Raw genomic sequence first — 24,544 nt, 5'->3', positions numbered from 1 at the left:
TTATCAAAATAACTTTTCCATTCATTATAAAATGAAATTAGTTAGAAACATGTTTATTATAATCACCTGGAAAAAAAGGGAAATAATTACTTTTACCTGAAAATACATTTTTGTTCGTTTGTTGATATGCTTTAAAAACACTCAATTAAATGACATATGTGGGCTAAAAATATATGTATATATGTCGCACACACAGACATACATATATCCACATATATATGAAAACAATAAATGAAATTACATTTGTCTGTAGATCAATGAAATACTGCTGTACTTACATTTAAGTGAGTATAGGTAAAAAATGTAAAAAAAAGCCAATATTTCATCTATAAAGTTTAGTTATTGTGATTTTTTTAATCTCTTCTCTCTGAACTATTTATTTTTGGACACATAAAATGAAAAATTGTTTTTCTAATGCTGTTTTGAATAAAAGAAATATTGCAAAATATTTTCAAAAATATTGCTGGGGGCTCTGTCAAGAAAAGGCTGATGGTGCTAGAAATTTGTTTTAAACCAGAGCAGTTCATGAGAAAATAGCTGTCTCTCCTACCCTGACAGGCACTTTCCATGAAATTCACTCATAAACATTTCTATGGTGGATAGGCTTAGGTGAAGAGTATAATAAAAGAACCAGTCCCAAATAAATGGCAACAATGGAATAAAAGGGTGGCAGGAATAGTGTCCTATAAAACCAAAGACTACAAAATTCCAAAGTTTAAGGATCTCCTGATGTTTCATCTCCCACTAGACTAAATGAGATGAGGAAATAGGGACAAATGTGTTAACCTTCCAACTTAGAGTAATGCTGTGATTGATGTTTCTTAACTAAATGGATCATGCCTCTGAGAGAGTGAATGAGAATAAGACTGACAGAGTTCCCTGCAAGGATATTGATCCACTGACTCTTTTCTGGTAACCATTACAGTGACATGGGCTGACAGTAATTAAAATGACTTACACACTGGGATGGTTTCAAACTCAAATCTTCGACTGAAGACACCATAGCCTGCTGCTGTGCGCGCTCTGATTTGGAAGACATACACTGAAGCTGGTTTCAAGCCATCAGCAGTAATAGTTGTTTCTTTAGATTTGATAATTGTGTAGCTGGTTTCTTGATCCTTGACCCACACATAAACACATACACCAACAAACAAAAATAAATGTGAGTATTAGAGAAAATAAGATGAATCATATCAGTAAATTGGGAGAGTATAATTAATTAATAGATTTGTAAACTGTGATTTAACATCATCCTAATGTTTAAAGAATGATCATTAAAATATGAGTATATTGTTGATACATGATTGAAAAGTATTCTCTACCAATTAACAAGGACTTTTTATGTGGGCACTGAGGTACAAAGACAAAATGGGACCATCCCTAGAGACACTTAGAAAAGGGACTATATGTAACATATATAATATATGTATATACATGCACATTAATATGCATACAAAATATATACAGGGTACTAGGAACAAAGAATATAATAATTTATTAAGAATATATTATTTGATAGGCCTCTGAGCTAGATGCATTCCCAAGCGAATGCTACTGAACATTCAAAGAACAATTAACTCCAATACTATAATAAAACTCTAATACTACAATATAATATATTATTTGGAAAAATAGAAGATGGGAAGCTTTTAAAATTATTTTTATGATACAAATATGGTATTAATACCTAAACCAGGAAGAGCTACAACAGTGAAAGAAAATTGTAGACCAATCTCCATGGTTAACTGATTAAATTTTTAAATAAAACACTAGCAAAAAGATTATAGCATTATATCACAAAAACCCTATATTATGATCATGATGATTTTATTTGAAAACTGTAGGGGATGGTTTGATATCAGGAAAGCCAATAGCATAATTGACCATACCAAAAAGAAAATTAACAAAAACATATGATTATTTCAATGGATAGAGAAAAAGTATTTGACAAAATACAACACACATTCCTTAAAAACAAACAAACAAAATTAGAAAACATTGAAACAAATGGAACATTCTTCAAAGTAATAAATGATATCTATCTAAAACAATCAACAAGTAGTATAATGGGCATAAACCAAAACCCTTCCCAATATGATCAGAGGTAAAGCAAGGATGCCCATTTTCACCACTGTTATTTAACATTGTATTACAAATGCTGAATATATCAATAAGATAAGAAAAATTGAAGGAATTAGAAGAGACAATGTAGAAATAAAATTATCACTTTTTCAGATGATGTGATGGTATACTTATGAAATCCTTGAGAATCAATGAAAAAATAATTGAAATAATTGACAACTTCAAGGTTGCATGATAAAAAATAATCCAACCACAAATCACCAGCATTGCTATTTACTACCAACAAAAAGCAATAGCAAGAAATAGAAAAGGAAATTCTTTTTTTAAAAAAACTCTAGACAATCTAAAATACTATACCTACCAAAAAAAAATCAACAAGTAGGTGATCACAATTACAAAATACTTTTCAAACAAATAAAGTCAGATCTAAAAAAAAATTAAAAAAATATTAATTTGCTCATAGATAGGCCAAGCCAATATAGTAAAAATGACAGTCTGAATTAGATTAATTTACCTATTCAGAGCCAAACCAATAAAACTAACCAAAATTATTTAATAGTACTAGAAAAATTAACAGCAAATTTCACCTGGAAAAACAAAATGCCAAGAATATCAAGGGGATTAATGAAAAAAAAAACCATGAAGAAATGGGGCCTATCTGTACTACATCTCAAACTACATTATAAATTGGTAATCATCAAAAAATTCTGGTTCTAGGTAAAAAATAAGAGTGGTAGATCAATGGAAGAGATTAGTAATTTACATATGATATTACAGTTAGTATCCACAGAAACAATGTTTGATAAGCCCAAAGACCCAAGCTTTGGGGGAAAGAACTATTTGACCAAAAAAATAAACTGCTGTAAAAACTGGAAAGCAGTATGGCAGATAGTAGACATTGACCAATATTTCATACCATACATTAGGATAAAATCAAAATAGAAACTTGATCTACAAATAAAGGGTGATGACATAAAAAAATTAGGGGAAAATGGAAAAGTTGACCTGCCAGATTTATGGATAAGGGAATTATTTATCACCACTAAAACATGGAAAACATTACAAAAAATAAAATGAATAATTTTGATGACATTAAATTAAAAAGGTCTTGTATAAGCAAGACCAATACAACTAACATAAGAAGGGTAACACTAAATCTGGTTGAAAATCTTTAACACATCTGACAAAAAAAAATCATTTCTCAAATAGAGAACTGAATCACATTTATAAGAATACAAAGCATTCCCCAATTGAAAAGTGATTGGGGGCATAAAAGAAATTAAAACTCTTAACAGTCCCATAAAAATGCTCCATTACTATAGATAAGAGAAATATAAATTAAAACAATTCTGAAATACGACTCATACTTACCAGACTGGCTAAAATGACCAAAAAGGAAAATAATAAATTTTAGAGGGGACATGGAAAAATTGGGACAATAATACAGTGTTGGTGGAACTGTGAACTGATTTAACTATTCTGGAGAGCAATATGGAACCAGGCTCAAAGGTCACAAAATTATGCATACCCTTTGACCCTGCAATGCCATTACTAGCTCTGTATTCCAAAGAAATCAAAGGTGAGGGAAAAGTTTCTGTATGAAAATATTTTAGCAGCTCTTTTTGTCAGGGGGAAGATTTGGACATTGAGGGGTTGTCAATCACTTGGGGAATGGATGAATTAAGTTGCGGTATATAGTTGTAATGGAATACTATTGTGCCATAAAACATGATGAACAAGATAAGTTCAGAAAAAAACAAGAAAGACTTATAGGAACTGATGAAAAGTGAAGTGAGCAGAAACAGGAGCTCAATGTATTCAGTAATAGAAATATTATGTAATAATCAGCTGTTAAGAACTAAACAATAATCAGCAAAGCCAATTTCCAAAAAAGAGAGTCAAAATGAAAATGCTATATACCGTCAAAGAAGAACTGTTGGAGTCTGAGTTCAAAACATGCTGTCTTATGCTTTATTTCCTTCATGATGTTTTTTATTCTAAATATGATATTTATCTTCTATGACAACATAAAAATATGGAAATTTATATTGTTGAAAGTATGGGTATAACATATATCCAACTACTCACTGCTTGGGGAAAGGGTGGGAAGGGAGAAAATCTGTATTCTAAAATTTCAGAAAACAATTGTCAAAAATTGTTTCTACATGTAACTGAAAAATTTAAAAAGTAACTTTCCCAAGAAAACTTAAAGAATCTGAGGTTAAGTTGAACTCAGGTTTTCCTGACTCTAGAATCAGTGCAATTTCCATTGTACCAACTAGCTACCTTAGAATTAGGAACTGAATGGGCCAGGAAAGACCTCACATAGAAAGTCCAAAGTGAGCAAAGTTTTAAAAGAAATTAAAGATTCAAAAAAATATAGGAGAAAAGGAACTACATTCCAGAAATAGGGACCAATATGTACAAGTAAACAGATATAGGAGATAGAATAAATTTAAGGAAACTGAAGAAAATTCTGCTACTCATCTGCTATATTTTGCAAAGATCATTTTGGAGCTCTTCTGTAATGATTTTGAAAGAAAATAAGCTATTATTAACAATGATTATTTTCAAAAGATTTGAATTAGGAAATATAACAATAATATGTTTTCTGAATTATTATGTGTTTATGTGTTTCCATGAATTTTCAATTGTGCTTCCAGTGACAGATTTAAATTTCCAAAATCTTGGGGTTAGACAAAGTTGAATCTAGGAATAATATTATCCAGTTCTTTGGGAGAAAAATTTTCACTTCATTCCACTGATTTTCAAAGGACAACAAGAAATTTTGAACCACAGTTTTCTTTAGAAAGGCAGAGAGGAAAATGAAATGCATTGGAAAATGAATGGTAAATAAATGACATAATAATGATTACTGGTATTTTTTTTTACCTTTTTAAAAATCCTTCCAAAGTAATGCATGTTGAATGTAAGCTAATTGGTTCAAACCTAGCTGAATTCACCAAAGGTTCATTAAGCACATACTAAGATCATAGCACTGGTTATATGCAGAAAAGATAAAGATGAAAATCATTTATAATTTGGAGTCTTATATTTTATATAATAATGACCATACTGCATTTATTAAGAATTCCTTATGATTAAATATTTCTACATTTCTTGACACTATCTTCTCTATATATTTTGGTTGTTTAATCATTCAGATGCATCTGATGCTTTATGGTGGTTTTCTTGGCAAAGATACTTGAGTCATTTGCCATTTCTTACTACAGTATATTAAGGGAAACAGGTTAAGTGACTTGCTAAGAATCACATAACTAGGGGGCACGTCAGTGGATTTAGAGTCAGGCCTAGAGATGGGAGATCTTAGGTTCAAATCTGGCCTCAGAAACTTCCCAGCTGTGTGACCCTGGGCAATTAACTTGACCCCCATTGCCCACCTTTACCACTCTTCCACCAATACACAGAAATTAAGGGTTAAAAAAAAAGAATCACATAACTAGTGAGTATCTGAGACTAAATTTGAACTGAGGTCTTCCTTACTACAGGCCAGGACTTTATTCAATAAAACATCTAGCTGCTTCATCCTCTATATATACAACAGCAAATATTGCATTTACACAGGTAATAACAATCTATATTTTTATCTTAGAAAATATTAAATGTTTTATCCTTATTTTTATCTTTATTTTCCATATTAAATATCAATACAATTTAAAATTTGCATTTTCTGACATTTGTAATCCATATCCTCTCTCCACTCCCCAAGATGGCAGGTAAATGTTATGGATTGTATGTGCATTTCATACAATATATATTTCCATGTTTGTCATAATGTTCATGTATCACATGCATTTCAGAAAAATTAATGGAAGAAATAAAATGTGAAAAAGTATGCTTTAATCTGTAGTCAGATTCTATGCATTCCTTTAAAGGAGGTTGATTGTCTTTTTTCCCATGAGTCCCTTGGGAGCTGTCCTCAATCTTTCTTTTGCTGATAATAGTCAAGTCATTCATAGTTGATCATTGCACATCATTGCTGTTGTGTACAACATTCTCCTGATTTTGCTCATTTCAATGTATATCACTTCATATGAATCTTTCTAGGCTTTGTTTTGTTTTTGTAATCATCTCATTCATCATTTCTTATGGTACAATTGCATTCCATTACAATCATATTTTACAACTTGTTTAACTATTCATCAAATTGATAGGCATCCCTTTGGTTTACAGAACTTTACCACCACACAAACAACTGCCATACATATTTTTTGTACAGGTAGGTCCTTTTTACCTATGTTAAGTGTTTGTGGGATACAGATCTAGTACCAGTATTGCTGGGTCAAAGGCTTATACTCAATTCTCAATGTTTTATTAACTAAATATACTTCTCAGAGAGATTGTGTATTTGATTAATGTTCAAAAAATTTTAAGATTAGTTAATAGTTAATGTCAGAGTGAGAAATGTTTGAGCTTGACTCTACACTTCCAGAAGCTGATTCCTCCAAGAACTTGGTTATCTACTATAAACTTTTATTTTCAAAAAAATATTTTAGGGAAATAATCTTTAGAGATAGAAATGTGTTATTGATTTTTTAAAAGAGCTAATGGTAACATGTGAATATCTTTCTACTAAATGGTAGAACCTTGTGAAGAAGAATATCAGGATCATTCTACAAACTCCAATTTCTCATAGAGAATCAGTTATTATTAAACATTCATTGAAAACACATAAAATATGTTCATATCATAGAGAAATAATTCAAGATGTAGTTCTTAAATTCTAAAAGCTTAAAATATATTATCAGAAATTCAAAGTTTAATATATTTTTCACAATTTGTATAGATAGTACAATTACAATTATTTTTCCATTTTTATCAGTAAGGAAACCAGTAGAAGGAAAGTGAGTTGCCCATCATCATACTCAACCAGAGTAGTAGCTATGGCACCAATTTTTTTTCTTCCTATTACCCCTCAAGCCAGTTATTTTACACTTTTGACATATTGCCAGTCAACATCCCATGCTCTAAATCTACTAGGTATGCAGAAATATATACCAAATAAAAATACAATAATAATTTCCTGGGTTTTATTTTGGGATTTTGTTCTATATTTGTTTCAATTCATTTTTCTCATTCAATAACCTCAAAACAATTCATAACCATTGATTCAAAACTCATAGGAATATACCTAATATAATGAAAAGATGAACAAAACTCCAGTTATTTGATTATAGGTGAGAAAACATTTGTTTTTCTTTTACCATATAGTCCTTAAACAATTGATTAATTTGAAGGTGAATAAAATAAGGCAGCACATCTGAGCTTGAATCTTGGCTTACTACCTGTATCATTTTCAGCAGCCTCTCTGTTTCTTGGATTCTTTATCTTTACAGTATGACTACATGACCTCTGAGGTCCTTTACAACTCTAGATTTATGATCTTCGTCTATCACTGGGTTGACTTTTCATAAAAAGTTTTTTTTTTAAGGGAGATGGGATAGTTATGGGTCTTGAGCCCAATTTGAGAAGACAGAAATTTTTCTATTACAATCTCTGGTTCTTACTTTATGACCTTTGGCAAGTGATTTAAGGTGGTTTTCTTGGTTTTCTAGTTGTCAAAGAAGATGAAAGAGCTTACTTATTTGGGCTTCTGGGGAACTTGTTTTCACAATACTCAGTGCCAAACATGATGAAGAAGTCTAAATCTGAGTAGCTGGAAACCTATTTTGACTGTTTTCTTTCACATTTCATTCCACATTGGCAGGTAGAGGCCCAGATCTGCCCCAGCAAATGTTACTGCTATTGATTGTTCTGAGAATACCCAAGTGAAATATATCAGTGGTACTTGTAAAGACACAAGACTTGTCAGATTAATTCACTATTTTTCCATTTACTTACTTCGAGGAGTAAAATTTTTCAAGGTACATTTATTAGGTGGTATTTATTTAGTGGCATTTGTCATAGGTGATGAATGTGACTACAAGTAGAATATGCAATTCCGCTATATTTGACTTAAATGCAGTTTTGATACAAAATTCTGATAAAGTTTAACATCTTTATAACATGAGTGACTTTTCCCTATATAGTCAGTTTACATTATATTAATCACATAAAATTGAATATAATTTTCTTTTGTATAATAAGAAGGTAAGAAGGAAATAGAAAGGCATCAGGACACTGGAATCTTATTCCCTAGAAGAATGAATTATATCATATACATTACACAAATCTTTGATTTATCTATTAATGTAATTGTGTGCTTCTCAGTGGTATCATACCTAGGCATCTAAAAGTTTCCCCATTCTGAAATGATTAAAACTTCAAGTGCCATTATGAGCTTGCTGAGGACTGTTACATGATGTGGTGGCTAGTAAAGCATACTACAATTATATGTTTCAGAAAATAAAAAAAAATAGTGCCTATAGTGTTTCCATATTACCTTATATTTACCTTCTTATTCCTTCTCCATAAACCTTAAATATTATATTTCTGGATCCTAACCTTTAAAAATATACACCACTGATATCTGTATTTGTCCTCCTTTGAACTCTTTAGCTAAAATGGTAGATCTGCTACTTCTCCACTCTACCACTCCTCAGTTGAACAAATGAGTGACACTAGCCAGCTGCCCACATGCTGAGAAGGGAGGTTTTGGGGAATAAGAGCCAGCTGGCAAACAACAGCCCCAAAGACAGTTCCTCTATCTATGCCTGGCTTGAATTAACAGATGGCAATGGGCCCATCACTGTGTAGAAGCAGTAAAGGTCCCATTGACCTCTATTAGTTTAGGGCAATCACAGGCAGAAATGCCAGCTGGTGAATTCATAATCCCTGGCCTGGAAATCTCCTCCACTTATGCTTGGATAGCAAGCATCCAATGAAAGAGAACCATCATTGTGAAAGTTCAAAGTGAGCTCTGAAAGCCAACTAATAACCACACCCCATCTAGGATGAAAGATGGTAGCTTGCACCTGAGATTTCATTGAAATAGTAAATTTCCATACAAATACACTTCATCAAACACTGCAGGCTGACACCTTTTCTGCACTTCAATAATCTTATAGAGTTGTCTAGAGAACTGAAAAGTTACCTGATTAGTCCAGAGTTATATAAACATCATAAGTTATAAGTTTGTATATATAAACATAAGGACAGTTGTCTGGAATCCAAATCTTGCTGCCTCTGAAGTTTTCCTATCTATTATGCAGAATGCCTCTTACTCATCATTAAAGGTTTCTACAAATAATTTCACTGTATGGCATCATTTGGAAGAGATCTTCTCAGTCTACCTCATTTGTTTATTATACTCAGACTCCAAAATGTACAATATATACCCTGCACTTTGCCAGTATTATTCTTTTTTATACTTTTCTGTATGATTGTAAAATCCTCCAATCCAGATATTTGTTTTTTTTTATCTCAACCTTTTATATAAGTGATAGAAGGAACTCTAAAGGTTCAATCTTCCTCCATTGATATTGATCCTTCAAACAACAGGCATTTTTTAATCACCTACTATGTGCCATGAACTATGCTAGGTATTTTATCAGCAAATTACCTCCAAGATATGGAGACTCCTAGAAGAGTGAGAAACTAATTGATTTGCTTAAAGGAGAATACACACACACACACACACACACACACACACACACACACACACAGCATTGGCACCATTTTGGCTCATGTTTATAAAATAAAATGTCTTTCTAATTTTAGTTTAACCTTTTCTTTACTGTGACATATTGTCTTCTATCAGTTCTTCAAAAGATCACTAAAATATCACCTTCTATGAGAAACTATCCCTGGTACTCAAACTACCTCCTTAGTCAGAAATGTTATCCTCAACCCAGGGTCAGAGAGCACTTTTTTTGCTTCCACTTTCATGAATTGCCCAATCATTACATTATCTTCACTTATGCTCCAAATTCTCCTTCCCACTATCAGTTTCATGAGGGTAAAGATGATGTTGCATCTAAAGTTTTCATCTGAAGCTGGACAATAGTATAATTATCTTCATATATTAACTTGTAATTTCCAAAAATTAAATTTAGAATATCTTTTCCCGGCAAAAGGAGACAGTTGTTATTTTTAATTTTGTTCAAAAATTGAAGCCAAGAGGTTATTTCTTATCTGAGATCACAGAGGAATAAATAACATACATAGGACTAGAATTCATATAACTTGATTCCAACTTAAATTATTCTCCTACAATATAAGACAAGGCCTTCTGTTAAAGCCATTCTCTTAAAATAATTATCCTGGTGGAATCACAAGAAGAGGCTCTTTAAAAGATGCAGAACTCCTTGGAAAATACCTTTATTTTTTCTTTATAAAATTTAAAAAACAAAAAAATGGATTGCATGCCACACCATATCATACCCATTATTAATTATGTTTGAAGAGGTAAAAGTAGGCACCAAAAGATATTCAATCAGCCAATCAATAGTGTATTAAGCTCATTCTTTGTATCTGTAATTATACAAACTATCAATAAGCACATGAGAAAGTGTTCTAAATCTCTAATAATTAGAGAAATGCATATCAAAACAACTCTGAGAAATCACCTCACACCTAGCAGATTGGCTAAGATGACAGCAGGGGAGAGTAACGAATGTTGGAGGGGATGTGGCAAAATTGGGACATTAATGCATTGCTGGTGGAGTTGTGAATTGATCCATCCATTCTGGATGGCAATTTGGAACTATGCCCAAAGAGTGCTAAAAAATTGCCTACCCTTTGATCCAGCTATACCATTGCTGGGTTTTTACCCCGAAGAGATCATAGGGAAAAAGACATGTACAAAAATATTTATAGCCACTCTCTTTGTGGTTGCAAAAAACTGGAAAACGAGGGAATGCCTGTCAATTGGGGAATGGCTGAAGAAATTGTGGTATATGCTGGTGATGGAATACTATTGTGCTCAAAGGAATAATAAACTGGAGGTACTCCATGTGAACTGGAAAGACCTCCAGCAATTGATGCAGAGTGAAAGGAGCAGAACCAAGAGAATATTGTAAACAAAGACTGATACACTGTGGTAAAATCGAATGTAATGGACTTGTGTACTAGCAGCAATGCAATGACCCAGGACAACTCTGAGGGATTTATGGAAAGGAATGCTACCCACATTCAGAGGAAGAACTACAGGAGTGGAAACACAGAAGAAAAACAACTACTTGAACACATAGTTTGAGGTGGACATGGTTTGGGATGTAGACTCGAAATGACGACCCTAGTACAACTATCAATAATATGGAAATAGGTCTTGATCAATGGCACATGAAGAAACCAGTGGAAATGGAAATGTGCATCAGCTACGGGGGACGTGGGATTTGGGGGAAGAGTAAGAACATGTATCATGTAAGCATGAAAAAATTTTTTCCTAAAAAATAAAACAATAAATAAATAAAATATGCTTGGTAAAACTCCATACCATTAATTATAGCAACAAATCTCACAGAAATTTTAATGGACTATAAACTAATATTGAATCTTTGGTTATACATATTTAATAAATTCTCAAGGTAAATATTTTCTTTTATTTTATAACAAGTAAGTGGTCTTTTCCTTACTTTTGCATGTTTATTTCATAATATTCCCATATATTCTAAGCTCGGCTACTCTTTGTTCATATTAATTTTCCACATTTCTATCTCTTTACTTTTGATTGTCCTATGCCTCCTGCCTTGAGGGCCCTCATCTAGCCACACTTTTTGAAAGTTTACCTATTGTTCAAGATCCAGCTTAAATGAAGTATACTCCATGACACTTTTCCTAGCTCCCCCATATAATGCTCATAATTTGTTTTAATTTTTTATATATCAATTGCATTCCTTTCCTAAATTCCATGAATTTATTAGCTATGAAGCAAATAATATCATATTTATCAATGCAAAATCTCCAATATGTAGAGTTCTACATAAAAAAGTGGCTAAATAAATATTCATTGAATTGCACTTAAATGAGAGAGACTTTAAATACTATGTCTCCTTCATGCTATGAGATAAAGAATATATGTATATTATATATATGTGTATGTTTATATATACACACATATATGTTCTTGTGTATATTGGGCATGTGTGTGTGTATGTGTGTGTGTAATGGCTACACTTCAGCAGCCACAGTGACCAGAAACTTTTTTTTTCTCCTCTTTGTAGTTCTGATGCACCTCAAAGAGACATAGCCATAAAATCCAATGTCAAATCATTCTATCAGAGAGATTTCTAATGCCTTTTATTTTCAAATCATTTAAAGGAACTTATTTCCAACTGATAAACATGGCAAAGACATATTAGTCTACTCAGTGTAACATGGGACAAATGATCTCAGTTATGTCAAAAAGAATTGAGCTTCAATAGGACTAGCTTTGAGATTAACCATGAATACAGCAAAGAAAATATGAGCTAGCCATATTCAAAGAAAAGAAAATAGGAAAGATTTCATTGTCAATTTATTCAAAATACCATTATGAACATGGAATTATTTTAGTAATAAATGATTGTTGTCCCCAGACCACCAGAAATTTTGCAGCTAAACAATGCTATACTTGAAATAGACATGGGATTAGAAGGGATCCTCATGTGGGACCTCAACTAGTAGTGCATAATCTCTAGATGCACATCTCTATCAGTGATTTATGTGTTAGAAGTCCATCAGTGACATTTTGGGAATGATTCCTTATGGAACCTTTTAAAATTTTATTTTATTTCAATCCTTTTCTAATTGGCCTGTGTTGTCTTTTACAGAAGAAAAACTAGACAGAGCTCAACAAGTCTCAGAAAAATGTGAAACCTTCGATTTATTTTTGAGTAGGCATCATGATGTTTGTATTACATAAATTTCATCCAAAGGGAGAACATCACTTATCTAAAGAGGTATGTCAAACTGATGGCAATGATGAAGTACTCTATGAGGGTGACAGTAGACTACTACTTTCACTTTTTTATTCTTTCATTGAACTATTGGTTACACTTAAACATCGGGATAGTCTTAAATTCATAACATGAGTTCATGCTCTTCTGAAACCATTATTAGGGAACTATATATCATATATATGCTAGTAATATGTATATATAATGATATAAAATATATTAATTATAAATTCCTAGGAAAAAGGGGAAGTCTCCAAAAAGTAGGAAATCATTTATAAAAAAATTCCAGATAATGGAATTTAATGGAGTATGAACCCTGCTGACTAATGATTTCTGCATTTGTACCTCCACAGTAACACTATCAGCTGTTGATGAGCTAAGACAACATTGAATTCTGCTTTAAAACATTTTGCATGGACAATTTGTAACCTTCCCTAAAATCATATATTATTATTAAATTTTAGTCCTTAAAAATTATTGTATCTGACAGGTGACACATATAAATTTTAGAATATCCTATTTGATTCAGTGCTGAAGAGCTTAAATTTTCTTTTTCCCTTGGAGTAAAAAATAGATATTTAGCTTTTGCATGAATTAGTTGAAAGTTTGGATCTAGGCATGACATTGACTCTCCTTTAAAAACTTTTGGATTCTTAAAAGAACACTCCACATGAACTGTTAAGTTCATTATTCTATACATTTGTTGACTACATAATCATTGTAGTATGAACTAATCCCTTCACATTAGCTTCTGGAGAGGAAGAAGGTGGTGAAGGAATTAGAATACATAAACAAATATGTGTGTATGCCCATACAATATCTTTTATTAATGTGCCCATTTAATATTGAGAGATCGATTATGCCCTGAAAAATTTGGCATTGACCCTTTTGAGAAAAAATATTATGAAAAGTATCTTAAGTAGTTTTTAATATGCCAATATCAATCGATCAATAAACATTCATCAAGTATTTTCTATATTCCAGACACTGTGGTAAGCCAATGATATAAGTCAGATTCCAAGTTTTGCTCCTAGTTTTTTTCCATGGGGTTGTAAATAGTTCAACCTCATGAAAAACCTTACTACTAACATTTGGAATACATTCCTACTCTGGGACTTGAATTTAATACTTGTATTTAATGATACATGAAATGAAGAGATTGTATTTAACAGCTTCTAAGGTTCCTCCCAGTCCCAAACCAAAGATCCAGTGACCCCCTTTGACCTCCTATGTCTATTCCTGGTCTTTTTTCAGATGAAATATTAATGTCTACTTAAAGATAGTTTATCTTACAGATTCTATACTTCATTAAATGAAATATGTGAGGGGAGTATAATTTTAACCCTCCTAAGTACTGTGGACTGTGTTTCTTTTGTTCACCTAACCTTCTGAGGTGGGAAGATCAGGCCAGGTGTTAATTGGATAGAGTTTTCACATTATGGAGCACTGTACTCTCATGAGTTAGAGACATTAACCATTACAAATGTCACCTTTGTTTAAATCAATAGGTGTCAATTAATGGCTTCATGAAGATCCTTAATATTTCAGAGAACTGAGTTGAAATAAAGCAGCAATGCCCTCCTTCATGAATCTATTTAATATGAGTGAGGAATTAAAATTTCTGAAAAATGATTACTGGTACTGAGAGAAAGTAAGATTCAATAATCCTAAAAGATCATCTAATATCTCAATTGTAAGTATGGGAAGCCTAGAAGCATATCAAAAATGTATTTATATATATTATCTCCAAAGACTATCAGGAACTCATCATCTTTATTTCAAGGCTCTCTGTTATTTATTTATTTTTACGGATAGAAGCCTCATTATGTGTAAGAATTCCAGGAACTGAACTCACTGCAAACTTTTCAATATGCCCCAAAGCAGCCATTCTAAGTGCTGAGTCTGCTAGTACTCCAGGTTTGCTATTGCTTAGCAACAGTAGTCGAGAGAAGAGGTATGTGCTTTGTAATTGTCCAGCTTTAACAGGATTCCATCTTTGTCACCAAAATGGGTAAGAGTAAATAGGTGAGAGAGTAGCAGCTCTTTAATATCACTGAAATGTATTGCAGTAAAGCCATTATAGGCAAAACTAGAAATATGTTTAACATATAACTTCAGAAATTCAAAAAAGAGCAAAACCCTTAGGAATTCAAAGGAAATAAAAACTAACATTGAATAACTTACCAAGATGCTGCTCAGAGTCTCAAAGAAACTCATTCGTAAGAGTTAATAAGACATATTTTTGCTCATTGAGTAGCAGAAGCTTAACAATGTTTAATACATTGGTGAAAATATTTTTATTTGAATCTATTTTTGTTAAATTGAAAAGATTATTCGGGAAACAAATTCAGATAATATAGGTATCATAAATTAGGAAATATATTAACATATTTCCTGTAATATATAATTAAAATAAATATTTATTATAACATATATAATAAACATATAAATTATAACTATAACAAATAATATAACATAATAATAATGTAAATTAGCATTTAGTTAAGGCAAATACAGGTACTCAATTATTTTTTTCCTAATTTTGAAAAAAATGTTTACATATATGCAAGGTGAAGCCTGCTCAGTAAAGAAAATATGATGCTGTTTAAGATTAACATTAAGCAGGCTATATTTTCCCTCTATTTAGTTAACACAATTCATAGGATCATATGCATAGGTCTGGAAGTAGCTTCATAGATAATATAGCTAAACCTCTTATTTTTCTGTATGGAAGAACTGAAGCTCAGAGAGGCTAAATCATATGCCTAACATCACTCAGGTAGTTAAAGCCAGAGGTGGGATTAATCTTAAATCACAACTTCTCAGTTAAAAAATTTTTACCAAATTGTGTTAGTGTCTAATTCCCTCCTTTCTACATTAATATTTCACTTTAAATAAATTTTACATAGAATTTTCTACTTCACCTTTTCAATGATAATATTGCTAAATTAGAGAATTATTGTAATTTTGGCAGATTAAAAGTGCTTAAAGAAAATACAGTGGATAAACCCTCAAGCATTGAAGGATTTTACTTCTCCAAATTCAAAAGAGCATATAACCATGTGACTTTTCACAATGCTCTTCAAACTCACTGTTTATCCAAAGTCTTGCTCCTTTTATATATGAATCTCTCCCATTAGTTAAATTTGTCTCCTGATCAACTCCTAAAACTGGATGACAAGTATTCTCTCAGTTCTTCCACTACCCAGTATACTGAACATCATTAAACATGTAAATTAAAAAAAAAGTTTTGCTTGACAAATGCTATTTTTTAACTTTGTAGACTCTTAATACTTTGTATTGTTTGATCTATAATTTTGTTCATTACATTGCTTTTAGTCATCTGATTTTATATGTGTATAACTTCTTTAGACAATTGACAAGAATTCTGAAAAATATTTAGCTAGTTTGCTTCATTTTTGTAGTCACCGTTTCTATAACAAAACTGTAGTTTAAATTCCCTTGTGGTTTTCTTAGGACCTCACCTATTAAAAGCGATAAAAAGAGTGGAAATATTTTTAAAGCATATGTTTAGCAGAAGTGACACAGTAGGGAGCATGCATCTTGCTGCTTAGTAGGTTTTTCCTTATTCCAGTATCTTACTGTCAGCTATGAACAACAACTTCCTTCTATATATGTAACAATATTAACAGACAGACTTCCTCTGAGTTCAGCTTGTCACTGGAAAACTTGGAAAGGGACTATAAGTTATTGTTTTCAAATATTAGGAGAGATGTCTGGGAGAGTGAAAGCTTAAAACAAGGAACACTTTCTAACAATGCAATCATTCAATGAAAGGAATAAGATATATTCTCACTGGAGGTATTTAATCAGAATTTGAATGACCATTAATCAAGGAATTAAATTATGGAAATGATTAGGAAGGCAAACTAGATGAGCGCCAAAGTCTTTCCCAACCCTATAATTCCCTGGTAGAATACAACATTTTAAGTTTTTCTAATCATTCACTACAGAAAGAATGAACATAGATTAACACATAAAACTGCAACAATTTTAAAGACCAACTGAATAAATATTAGGATGAAAAGACAAAAAAAAACACAAGATACTTTATGTTCTGTTAACCACACCTTTTCAAAATATTTGATTTCATACTCCAGGATTATTCCATTGGGTCGATCTGGTTCTTGCCAAGACAAAGAGATGCTATTTTTGGCAATCTTTCCTTTTTTCACATTAGTGACAGGAGAAGGTGCTGCAAAATAAAACAAAGAAATAGAAATTATAATTCGTATATCACTGCTTTTCCAATATAATAACCATGTCTAAGATGGATTATATGGTCCTATGTAATATTTACACATTATCTATTGTGTAATGTTTATATATTTACATATATATGGATTTATAAAATTCCAGGTCAGTATCTCTCAATTCTTTCCTTACACCTCATATTATTTATATCACCTCCATGCAATTCAAAGTAATGAAAGTAATTAAATGACATGCATAGAGAAATCAATTAAATTAAGTAGAAGTTTTCTAAAAAATATCCTCAGTAATATCTTAAGTTGAAAAAACTGCAGACACCATCCAGGATAAAGGAGACATAGTGCTAGAAAAAAACCTTGGCAATAATCATAACAAACCCCCAGTTTTATGGAAGAGTAAAACAAGGCATGGGGTATTCAGTTTAGATTTCCAAGGTCACAGAAGAGTTAAATGGAACATACTATGCCAAAAGATAATTAATGGCCTATGTTGTCTCATACCCCAATATTTTTGGACAGTTCTCAAATATTAGTTAAGTTAATCATTTTTGCTTTTTACTATTTAGGAAATTGAAAGAAAATACAAACATATAGATATATTTATAAACTTGTATTTTTTCTAAATATCTTATTCATTGTTATTAGGCTCATAAAACAAAAAAAACACAACGTTTTCACCATATGTTATTACTTGTATAGAGTTGTCTTTGTAATTGTATTACAAGTTACAAGATTTATTTGTTGATTTGTCTACAGTATCACTTTTTCCCTATTTTTCAGTTTCCTGACATTGGTAAGAGACAACAAAAGACAGTTTTAATGGAACTTCAGGTACTAAATCTCAATATTATTTCAGTTTTATATTTGTACAAGGATAAATTATTCCATATGCTATAAACAGAAATAAACTATATAGCCTGCTTTTTGTGCTGAACTTACTATTTTATTGTTAAGGAATTTTTGAGCATATAAATTTTCTCCACCAATGCAAATTGTTAATTCTTCTATAAGTTACATAGGTATGCTCAGTGGCCTGAGAGCATGGACAAGTTGAGTGTTTTGCTCAAAGTCATACAGCAAGCATGTTAAACAAATGAGTGGCATAGTGGTGAAGCCAGAGACCCTAAGTAAAAAACCTACCTCAGAAATTACGAGTTATGTGACTCCAATGAAGTCATTTAAATTCTATATGCCCTAATTTCCCCTTGAGACAGTAGAGATAACAATGGCACCTATTTCACAAAGTTGTTGTAAGGATCAGATAAAATAACATGTATAGTGATTTTAACACATTAACAATTTCTATTAATATCATCGTTTAGAAGCAGAATTTGAATCTAGGTCTTCCTGACTTCGAGGTTGCTCATTTATCTATAATACTTTATTGCCTCAATTCCCATATCTCCATAATGCCAAACAAGCATGCAAATGTCAAAATAATTACTCATTTTGTTTACAAACATTTGAATTTCTGATGTCATGTGGACATCCAAATGTTTGGATATTAGTCAGACTATTTGGCCTTGTATTCAATATAAGTGGCTCTGGCCATATCTATATTACTCATCGTTGATACTTTGTTCTTTTGCCAAAGAAGAAGTGAGTACAAGAGGTGACACCAAAGATGTCACCAAAGAGTCCTGGCATATAACAAATACTTAATTCATCTTTGGTAAATTGGCTTGACTTTTACCAAAAAATGAAGTGGGATGATCACATAACAAGAGTAGGGGATTACAGATGGGCTACTCATATGTTCCACTAGTAAACCTGTAATATGAAGAGATCCAGAGGACGGCCATTGGGATATTACTGGATCTGATCATTTAAGGAAGGATATGAACAATACAACATTGACCAGCATGAAGGGACTGTGATCTGAATCACTGGAGGCAATTCCCCAATTCCTTTGTATTATATTGTAACAAATCCACTGTTCTAAGTGCTATTAATTGATTATGGGATTAAAAATCATCAAGGGTTGTGAAACATTTTACAAATGTTGCAAAGATACCTACACATTTTACAGATGTTTTGCAATTTTTATGGAGATTACTGATTTTTAGGAAAAGAACATTCACTTTTCAGTTTATTCTAGTTTGGAGATATAAAACATGCTGAGTAGCTTTCTGCCACGAGTGATGGCATATATTTCACAAATAGATAAACTAGCCATACTGGTAAAATGAAACAAAAAACTGCCTGAGAGTCAGAGGTTCTAGACATTAAAAGAGTGGCTTTAGAAAAATGTTGTCTGTTTGCTATTTTGAAGAATGTGACCAAATTCCTATTCCTGTAAGTCGTACTTAGCAGTGTTAGATTCAAGACCACTAATGATTTGTTCAAGACAGAAAGAACCCCATACCGAATATTCTTTTCCAGACCAGGCACTAGGAAGATATGGCAGTATAGAATAGTAAATTATCTACCATTTATCTCATCTTCCAATTGCTTTTACAACATAACAACTTGCTAGCTGTAATATGATGAAAGAAAAATTAAGAATGGGAAATTAAAAAAAAAACATTTTATTGACCATCACTTGAGATATGAAGCATCCAATACAGTAAATCAGGCAGGTAAAATTTATATATCAGTATGTTTTCTCAGCTGCATGATTGGTTTTGGCCAATATATACTTCATAAGAATGTACATATTCATTTGAAAACTTGGGCTGAGAATAGCTTTTGTGATTCTTTTTCTTCCTTTCAAGAGATTCTTTAAATGATTTCATAATAGAATACTTATATGGATATACTTTACTCCAATAGAATTTTTGTTAAGTTTACAAATTATATTGAATATTACTTTTCTAACTTAGGACATTATGAAAATACATTGAAAATTTCTGTGTAACTTTAAGAAAAAAGTGTATGTGTACATATAAGATTATAAATGTATATGTATTTATATTTACATATATTTCCCATATCTGTATATATGTGTGTTAAGCACAAAGTAAAGTCATAAGATATTAAAAATAAATTAAAAGGAACCTCAGAGGCTATTTTATTCAAATTTCTGATTTTACAGAAGAAATAATTGACGAATTTACATACATATTTCCAAGGTTACAAAGGCATGTTTCAAAGTCAGAATTTTAATCCATATCTTTTAGAGCTAATATTCATTCTACTGTACCCTTACCATGTTAACTGTGATTTTTAAAGTAACTTCTTTGTCACCTATAAACAAGTTAAAATTTCAATTTGGCAGAGTTCATTTTAAATACATTTCTAAAAGCACAACCAATCAGTTCTAGGTTCCTTGAACTTTACTTCTTTAAGATGTGGTATCTAAGTGAATATTATCTCATATCTCATATCTTATGTGATATTCAATCACTAATCATGGATGCTTGATTTTTTCTTACCCATAAACATCTGTACCTAGGCAATAAACCCTTTACAATCTTTGCCGCTTCGAAGGATATAAAGTAACTAGTGTTAAAAGTCCCTGGCCAGAATACTAGCTAAATGCCATTTCTGTTAGCAAGCCAGCTTTTGGAGCAATGTCCTCAAACCAGCCCCAAGATGGTGATAACTGTATAAAGCTGATGAAAGTCTGGACACTGACAACCACTAGAAACATAATGACCATGCACAAATTGTGAAAAACAGCAATACTCGATTACTGCAAATTATTCTCCAGGTCCATTGTGCATTCAAATAACAGTAACCAGATATGGTAGTGCCAAGGGACATATTCCTTTTTTCTTACCTTGTTTCTCTCACAACCCCTCCTAGTCATGCCCCGTCTACATTAGCATTCATTAAATAAGTTGTATTTATGTAAGTTGTAACATATAAAAGATAATCCTGAATTGAAACATTTCTAACCCCAGTCACTTAACTGAATCATGATGAACTATTAAAAAAGATTACTTTTTCTGCCGAAGAACAATTAATTAACATACTACAAAAACAAGTAATGAAGACAACAAACAAATTAATTTTTTCCAACCCCTGATTTCCAGCCAAAAGGGATGTGGAAATACTCCAAATTATGATGTTCTCTGCTGGAAATGGTCTGTGAGTTCCATTTAGCAGACCAGATATTATATTTGCTACTCTTTCAGGCCAGTGGGTCAGAATTACTCATGAGTGCTGCTCACTGATTTTTTGGGCTCACTGAAAATGGCATCACATGGCCATCTTTAAGAGAAAAAGTTGTAACATAAGAAATGAGAAAGAAGGAATTTACATATGCTTCATGAACATATTGACTAAGAATATAGATCTAAAGAGACTGGCTTTTTCCCAAGGACTGACTACCCTAAGAAACCTAATCTAGAGACAGCATTTTATGTAAAATAGGTCCAAAGATGAAATCATAGTCACCCTTGATTAAAACTTAGAAAGATATTTCACAAATAATCAAAATAGTAGTGAGGACTACTCGGTCAAGAATTGGCTGAAAGTCTTATCTGGTAGGTGTGAGGGGTGTAATAAACAGTATTAAGGCATGATTTTATCTTTAATGATCTTTAGATCCATTATAGAATAACAGAAAGTATGAGTTCTATCCACACTCTTTTTCGATCTCATTGTACTTTTGCAAATAAAATGATATTCTTTTAAAGAATTTTGCCCTATGATTTCATCAACCTGGAAAACTCCGAAACTATAAACTCTTTCCCTTGATGCAGATTTGCAATTTGTCTGTTACTTATAGTCTTCAAAAAATGACTGAGAGGAACATAATTTATATAAAAAAACAGGTAAATACAAGGAAGTATAAAAGACAACCCTGATCATTGCAATTTCCAAGGTTTCAGTGGTGATGTGTGCAATTTGCTTTCTGTCAGAGGTGATAGTCTTGAGATTAAATGGCTGGCCACTGTCAATGTGGGAATATATTTTACTTGAAAATGGATGTGTGCTAATACATTTCCTTTTTCTTGTAATTGTACCACTGACAATGGAGTTTTGGGAGGAAAATACTTAGCAATAAATAATGATGATACTTTTATTTAATTTTTAAATGGTAGTGGGATGGTCAGAACGGACATGTCAGATGATTGAAATAAAAAAAAAAACAGAATTGCCTGAGATAATAGATTAATAGAAATAATATTTCAACATCTTCATACTAATAGGAACTCATTCCTCCAAGACCCACCCTTTCTCTTAATTGGCATACAGCCTTTCTTATAGGCAGTGACTGGTATTACATAGAAAAATGATTTTAAAGTTAGCATTGTGCAGCTCAAATCTTAAATTGTAAACTTACTGATTCTATGATCAAGGGAAAGTTATGTAATCACATAGAGCTTCAGTTTTTTATCTGCAATATGAGGATATTTTTGTATCTGTTCACATAATTGTGAGAAAAAACTTTTTAAAACAATAAAGTATTATATAAATAATAGCTATTGAATTCAGAAATTTACTAAGAAATGTAGACAGTGTAAATAATTTGCTACAATAAAAACAGATGTGAAAAGAAATCAATACTTTCAACAAAGAGGCTTTTCTTTATACCAACAAGTATTGTGGAAAATCCTGAATGGTGGTGAATGACCGAGTATTATTGCCTCATAAAACAACTAGGAGCAATAGAAGAAAATACAAATGATAAAAAAAAAAAAAAAACCTTGGGTAGAAACCCAATTACATAAAATCCTCAAAACAACGTTAAAATTAAAATGAGAAGACAATAGATTGATATGTAAATTTTCTTTAATTTTTTTTTTTTGCAGAGACAAAAAGGTAGGAATATTCATCTGTAGCTAATAGTGTTATCCCAGTCTCTTCTTAAGGAGAATGTGATTTGAGTTGTTTTTTTTTCAGTTCTCTTCAATTCAGGATTATCTCTTTTATGTTAAAAACTACATAAATACAACTTATTTAATGAATGCTAATGTAGACAGGGCATATATTATATATAATTATACATGTATATGCATATATGTACATATTTATTTATAAACTTTTAGAAAAACATTTAATCTGAAAGGCTCTCATTTGCACTAAATCTGCATTCTTTTCTACATGTATGTCAAAATTAAATGAATTTTTAGAGGATTTAATTAAAGAATTAGCTACTATTTTCTAGCAGATAGTCTCTAAACGCCTATTGCATACATTTAGTGCTGGAATAAATCTTAGATATTACCTAGTCCCATCACCTTCTTTTATAGATAGAGAAGCTAAGGCCTGAGAGTTCCATTGATTTTCCTGTGGTCATATAAAAGGAGGTCAAGAATAATAAAAAAAAAATTCAAATCTATGACATATGAGAATAGGTTGAAGGACAGAGGAATAATGAAAGCAAGATATTTTCTCTAATTCCTTCAAAGATCATCATATGGCAAAAGCAGATCTTTTGCAAATCTGATTGAGTTTCCTCTAAATTTTCTCCAGCTTATTGATGTCCAGATACAGACTGACAAAAACAGAATATTTAATGATTATTACCTCCTTAGTCTTCAAAAGTATTTCTTTACAGATAATATCCAATTATCAAACTTAAAATGTCATTCTCTATTATATACTACTCTAGAAATTTTTGTTACAGGCACTACAGCAATGTGTGTATGTGTGTGTTTGTATGTATGTGTGTGTGTGTATGTGTGAAAAAGGGAACTCTTTTGTTTCTGAATTTCTAAGTGGCAATCATCCTACTTCAAAATAGTGAAGAACCTGAAGTGTGCAGATATTTTTCCCTGTTTTTTTTCTAATTCTATTTTGTAGCATATTCAAAATAGTACCAGGGAGCTCCATCCCTCAATTTTAACCAGTTCAATAATCATTTATCTCAAATCACTTGTCTCTATTCCTTAATATGAATTAGATATATAAGAAAAAGTGGCATCTTAGACCATCTCGTTATATCACATCATTTTTTAGATGTAGAAATTGAGACTTTAATATATAAAACACATCTCTCAAAGTGGTTAAGGGGAATTCCTTCAATGAGGCAAACCATCTCAATTTGCATAGCCCTCAATTTCTCCCCACAGATCTTTAATATTAGATTTCAAAATTCAAAAGATTTCCTGTAGGTCTTTTACCATTTCATGGATACTAATGCAGCATCAGAGTTCCCTGTCAGGTTACCTTTATTTCCTACTTACATATAACCATCACAACTCATACCACCTATTCTTTCAAAATGAGCACAAGTAAAATGCAACATATTTGCAATAATTCATCTCTTCACTAACAACATCTTCCTAAACTTCCCCCTTTGTAACTCAATTGGTTACTAAAATTAATGAATATGCTTCTCTGTTCTTAGTAATTTGTGCCTACAAATCAGTTATAGTGTCAATCTGCCTTGGATGGGTATACATGAAATTAAGGTCAAAATGATAGTAGAAAAAATTGGTCTGGCCACTATACTTTAATTTTTGTCCTATTAATAAATACATATACATGTATATAGAG

General features: G+C 31.6%; 1 protein-coding gene across 1 annotated transcript in view; it reads right to left on the bottom strand.

The window, feature by feature from the left end:
* The window catches only part of EPHA5 (EPH receptor A5), a 464,007-nt gene that overhangs the window by 93,791 nt on the left and 345,672 nt on the right, over positions 1 to 24,544 (bottom strand). The window contains exons 6-7 of the mRNA XM_044681722.1: positions 17,012 to 17,136; positions 963 to 1,118 (exon numbers count right to left, since the gene is read on the bottom strand). Coding sequence (XP_044537657.1) covers positions 963 to 1,118; positions 17,012 to 17,136 — 281 coding nt within the window. The remainder of the gene's footprint in view (positions 1 to 962; positions 1,119 to 17,011; positions 17,137 to 24,544) is intronic.

The sequence above is a fragment of the Gracilinanus agilis genome, chromosome 6 (genome assembly GCF_016433145.1).
Source record: "Gracilinanus agilis isolate LMUSP501 chromosome 6, AgileGrace, whole genome shotgun sequence".
Taxonomy (NCBI): Eukaryota; Metazoa; Chordata; class Mammalia; order Didelphimorphia; family Didelphidae; genus Gracilinanus; species Gracilinanus agilis.
This window is presented reverse-complemented; position numbering and strand designations above follow the sequence as displayed.